Source organism: Tarenaya hassleriana, unplaced genomic scaffold (genome assembly GCF_000463585.1).
Source record: "Tarenaya hassleriana unplaced genomic scaffold, ASM46358v1 Cleome234, whole genome shotgun sequence".
Taxonomy (NCBI): Eukaryota; Viridiplantae; Streptophyta; class Magnoliopsida; order Brassicales; family Cleomaceae; genus Tarenaya; species Tarenaya hassleriana.
The window spans coordinates 74,854-79,805 of record NW_010965655.1 but is presented as its reverse complement, the minus strand read 5'-3'; the positions used below and the strand labels follow the sequence as shown (position 1 = coordinate 79,805).

Here is a 4,952-nt window from a genome sequence, read left to right as displayed (position 1 = left end):
GTCCGTCCGTTCCAGACCCTTCCGTCTTGGTTTTTCGGTCGTTTTCTCATGCGTTTCGTCCTTCCCTGCGTGTGTGACCCTGTAGGCTCATTCGATATAGCAGTATAATCCGAAATCTCTATTCCGGATATACAAGTCATAGGCGGTCTCTAGCAAGACACTATGACTACCTATCTCGAATAGAGTTTGTTCGTGATCTTACGAACGCTAGTGATGATTCCGGTTGATGATCCTTTTGTATCGCGATATCGTATGTTGAACATAAGGCATGGACAAGCCACCTTATTAGATTCGACTGCTTTCTCGTTCACTGAGTTCGACTGTCTGAAATAGACGACGCTCGTCTATAGTGCGGCCACACATTTCTATAGTCTCGCTCACACGAGGGGCCCAACGATATCTCTCTCTTTTACGAGAGGTACAAATCCCGTCTTGACTATCTACAATCCATCACATGATTCGTTTCGTACCTGATACACGCCTTTATAGTCCTCCTGTTACGCAAGACGTTTGACGTAATCAAAGTACGCAACTCCTCATGTTGGATTCCGTAGATATCCCAGGTCTTAGGATCCAATCACGGAACCGCCATATGAGATTCAAGTCATGACGCTAGTCCATGTGACAATCTCACGCAGGTCAATCCAGTATTCCGTTCTCCAACGAATACCTATGATCGTGACCTAATACCTATGATCATTTATATGATCATCAATCACATATCATACTAGTCTTTATATATCATTATTCCCACAATGATACATGACTAGGGAGTTTAGTATTGTTCACAGCAATACATGGATATCATAACACATCAAGCATACCAAAACATGTAATGAATAACACACTCATCCATAAACTCATAGAAGGTGTAAATACATCAAATGTATCCAAATAAAGCTCATGCAGCGGTACATCATAGAACACTAAACCAACAGGTATCGGTGGTGGATAAAAAGTAGGTTGTTTGGTCTCCAATAGGGGGGTTGAGATGGTAAGGAGTCCAAAGTTGAGTGATGGGTAGTGTTTGGGGAAGAGGGGAGTGGAGTATTGATTTTGAGATCTTGATGGAGGCTGTTGGATTTGGGGCGTAAGAGGTTGGGTGATTTGGAGTGGAAGATGGTGATGGTGGACACTCAGACTAGGTCAAAATATCAGAAACCATTGATCTGAGACAATGCATCATGATATGGCCAAATTCTCCACATGAGTCGCATTTGGCAGGGATCCAACGGTAGGACATAGCAATGGTATCGATCGATCGATCTATCGACCAAAGAGTGTTCGACTTCCTTTTTTCCGTTCTTCTTCATTAGTTTCGGAACCTTTTCAAATAATCCATTCGGATGTATGGACATCTCCTATCTCGAGTGTTAGTGGTTTATCATATTATGTTGTCTTCCTTGATCATTTTACACAATTTCTTTGGGTTTATCCGCTTCGTCGGAAAAGTGATGTTTTCTCCAAATTCCTCCACTTTCACTCTTGCTCTTCCCAAGAACAAAAGCCGAGGCCTTGAGCAACTCGTCCAGATCGAAAGCTACATGTTTATCCAACAGAACAAGATCATGTAGCTCCAGATTTTCCGAAGGGGTCTCTGATCCTTCTACTCTGAAACAGAAGGAACCTTCTTTACCTTCCTTGCCTTTCTCATCCACATTATTACAGCTCGAACTGATCTTCGAGTAACAATAAGAGAAAAGCAATCCCACAAGGCAGATACCAATGACATCACAAACCACAATTGCGACAATGGCACCCTTACTTAGACCTCTTCCTTTCTTAGACCCTTCACCATTATCATCTAAACCTCCATGATCGTGGTTTGGGGGACGAAAAGGATAAGAAGATGGAGAACTTCCCGAGTTTGGCAAGCAAGGGTACTTCAATGGCGGGCCACATAACCTCGGGTTCCCCATGAATGCAGTTGGTCCTCTGTTTACCAGAGCACCAGTTTGAGGGATTGGTCCACTCAGATTGTTGTAAGCAAGATCAATGTACACTTTCTCAGGCAAATTTCCCAGACTAGCCGGGATGGAGCCACTAAATGAGTTATGAGACAAATCAAGAGTTCCCTCCAGATTCGTCAAGTTGCCCAAATCACTAGGAATTAGGCCATTGAACTGATTGAATGAGAGGTCAAGCTTCCCTAAAGAAGCCAAAGCATGACCAAACCCATCGGGAAGAGCACCGGTGAGAGCATTCCGGCTCAAATCAAAGTGCCTAAGCCTCTTACACTGTAAAATCGACTCTGGGATCGATCCATTCAAGAAATTACGCGACAAGTCTAAGCTTTGCAGGGAATTGAGCTTCCCAATCTCATTTGGAATCGACCCAGATAACGAATTTCCATAAAGCACCAGACTTTGCAGCCTTCGAGCCTCAAACAGCTCAACGGGAAAGCTCCCATTAAGATCATTACTCCTCAAATTCAGATGGCGAAGATAAAGGAGTAAACCCAGGGACGAAGGAAGAAAACCTACGAGTTTCTTCCTGGGGATGCTCACAGACACAACCCTTTGTTCGTCGCATGTAACTCCGTTCCAAGAACAAGGATTCGGGTCGGAGGAGTTCCAATTACTTAAAGACCCAAACGGGTCTCTGAGAACAGATTGTTTGAAAGTTAGAAGGGCATACCCTTCGTCGTTCAGAGCACCCACTTCGCCACCGAAGAAGCAGGAACAAGCAACCAGGAATGCAAGGTAAACCACCATAGATTCGAGGAACAGAGAAGAAAAATGTGGAATTCCGGAAGAAGGAGAGAGATCTACAATTCCTTGAGAAAATCGAAGAGTTGATTGCGGCAGAGATTGGAGAGAGAGAGAGAGATGAGAGTGTGAAAACAGTGACTCGGATGAAGAGAGAAAAGAGTGTGTAAACGTTGAAAAAAGGTTCAGCTGGTTTTCGAGCGTTGCTAATCAATTAATAGTGGTGATTAAAGGTTAGTTATCGCAATCAAATAATGTAATCTACCAAGAAAAAAGGCTGGAAAAGCGAAACGAAAAAAAATAAGAGAAGGGTTTACTGAGAAATGCATGCACTAAGCAAATAATAGAAGAGCGAGTGAAATTTTTATTCAGAATCTTTTTTATAAAATGATTATTGAATCAACTGGAAACTGGAAAGTGAAAGAGAGATGAAAAAGACCAAACATTTGCTGGAAAGAGAGACAAAGAATAGAGTGATTTATGATGATCCCACATTCCCTATGTAACGTCAAGGAGAGACATCTTTTTATCATTTTTACTTTATGCATTATGATGGTCACTCCTTTTATGTTTCCAACCGTTAACATCTTTATTTTTTTTCCATGAAATAAGGTCAAAAAGGAAAATTCCAAAACAAATATTGAATTTTTTAATTTTGAAAAAAAATTAACTTTTAAATTTATCAAATAAATATTAAACTTTTTAAATTTATTAAAAAATACTTTAACTCTTTTACGATTATCAAAATAAACAAATGAGTTAAGCGTGACATAAAAAAATTCAAACACATCAAATTATTATAATTGTTTTTTTACAATTATATATAGTTCATATGTTTTTGAATCATTTAAAAAATTTAGAATTTTTTTTTACAATCACATAAAAGTTTATGTATTTTTTAGATCACTTAAAAAATTAATTTTTTTTAAAACTCATTTAAAAAGTTTAATTTTATTTGATAAAAACAAATTTTCAATGTTTTTTATCAATATTGTAGTTTTTTTTAGAATTTTTTCAAATAAAAAAACATAAAATTTTTAAATTTGGTAAATAAATACATTAACTTTTATTTTTATATAAAAATACATAAATTTTAAAATGTTTTGTGTAAACTCACATAAATTTGTATAAAAATACATAAATTTTGAATATTTTCATACACATTCACACAAAAAATCAATTGAGTTTAATGTTTTTATGGATTTACGTAAAAAAATTTAAAATTTATGTATTTGATACAAAATTAGAAATTGGTGTATTTATTTGTCAAATTTAAAAAGTTTTTATTTTTATTTTTTTGCAATATTCGACTAAATTTTATAGACAAGAATGATCCAAATTCATAAAAATGATCTGAAATTAATGTTTTGGAAGTTAAAAAAATCAAAAGACATAACATTAAAATATATACTATTACCAAAATGGAGTGAAATAATTAAATTAAAAATTTTACAAATCAAAATTATCGCGAGAAAAATAATATTTCTAATATGTGCAATAATTCTTAAATCTATGAAATTTGACAATGCATTATTTACTTGAGAAAAAAATAATACGGCTGGGAAGAAAAAATATATAAAAATGTACTAAAACTCTATGAAATGACAATTTCATTTTATAAAAAATGTTTAGAAAGTAAGAGCTATTCCATGATACAATGAGATAAACCACAGCAAACTAACATTGAGATAAGTTTAAGAAAAAAGAAAAAGCGTAAATTAAAACTAAAAATATCATCCAAGCGCCAGATGGCAGAATAATAAGGTGAGAAGTCACAAAGTGTCCTCACCCACATTCGGACCCATCTTGGTACATATCCACACACAACAAAAAGAATAGTATAGCATTATTATACCCTTTATGGAACAATACACCTAGCTAATTGAGAGAGGGGATTGTAAGATGCATATGTCGAACATAAGGCATGGACAAGCCACCTTATCTGATTCGACTGCTTTCTCGTTCACTGAGTTCAACTGTCTGAAATAGACGACGCTCGTCTATAGTGCGGCAACACATTTCTATAGTCTCGCTCACACGAGGGGCCCAGCGATATCTCTCTCTTTTACGAGAGGTACAAATCCCGTCTTGACTATCTACAATCCAGCACATGATTCGTTTCGTACCTGATACACGCCTTTATAGTCCTCCTGTTACGCAGGACGTTTGACGTAATCAAAGTACGCAACTCCTCATGTTGGATTCCGTAGATATCTCAGATCTTAGGATCCAATCACGGAACCG

General features: G+C 36.8%; 1 protein-coding gene across 1 annotated transcript in view; it reads right to left on the bottom strand.

Annotated features, from left to right (window-relative positions):
* LOC104815460 (receptor protein kinase-like protein ZAR1) overlaps positions 1-3,040 on the bottom strand; it is a 5,053-nt gene extending 2,013 nt beyond the window's left edge. Inside the window, exon 1 of the mRNA XM_010543862.2 lies at positions 1,494-3,040. Within this exon, the coding sequence (XP_010542164.1) occupies positions 1,494-2,714 (1,221 nt within the window). The 5' untranslated portion in view covers positions 2,715-3,040. The remainder of the gene's footprint in view (positions 1-1,493) is intronic.
* Positions 3,041-4,952: the final 1,912 nt, after the last annotated feature.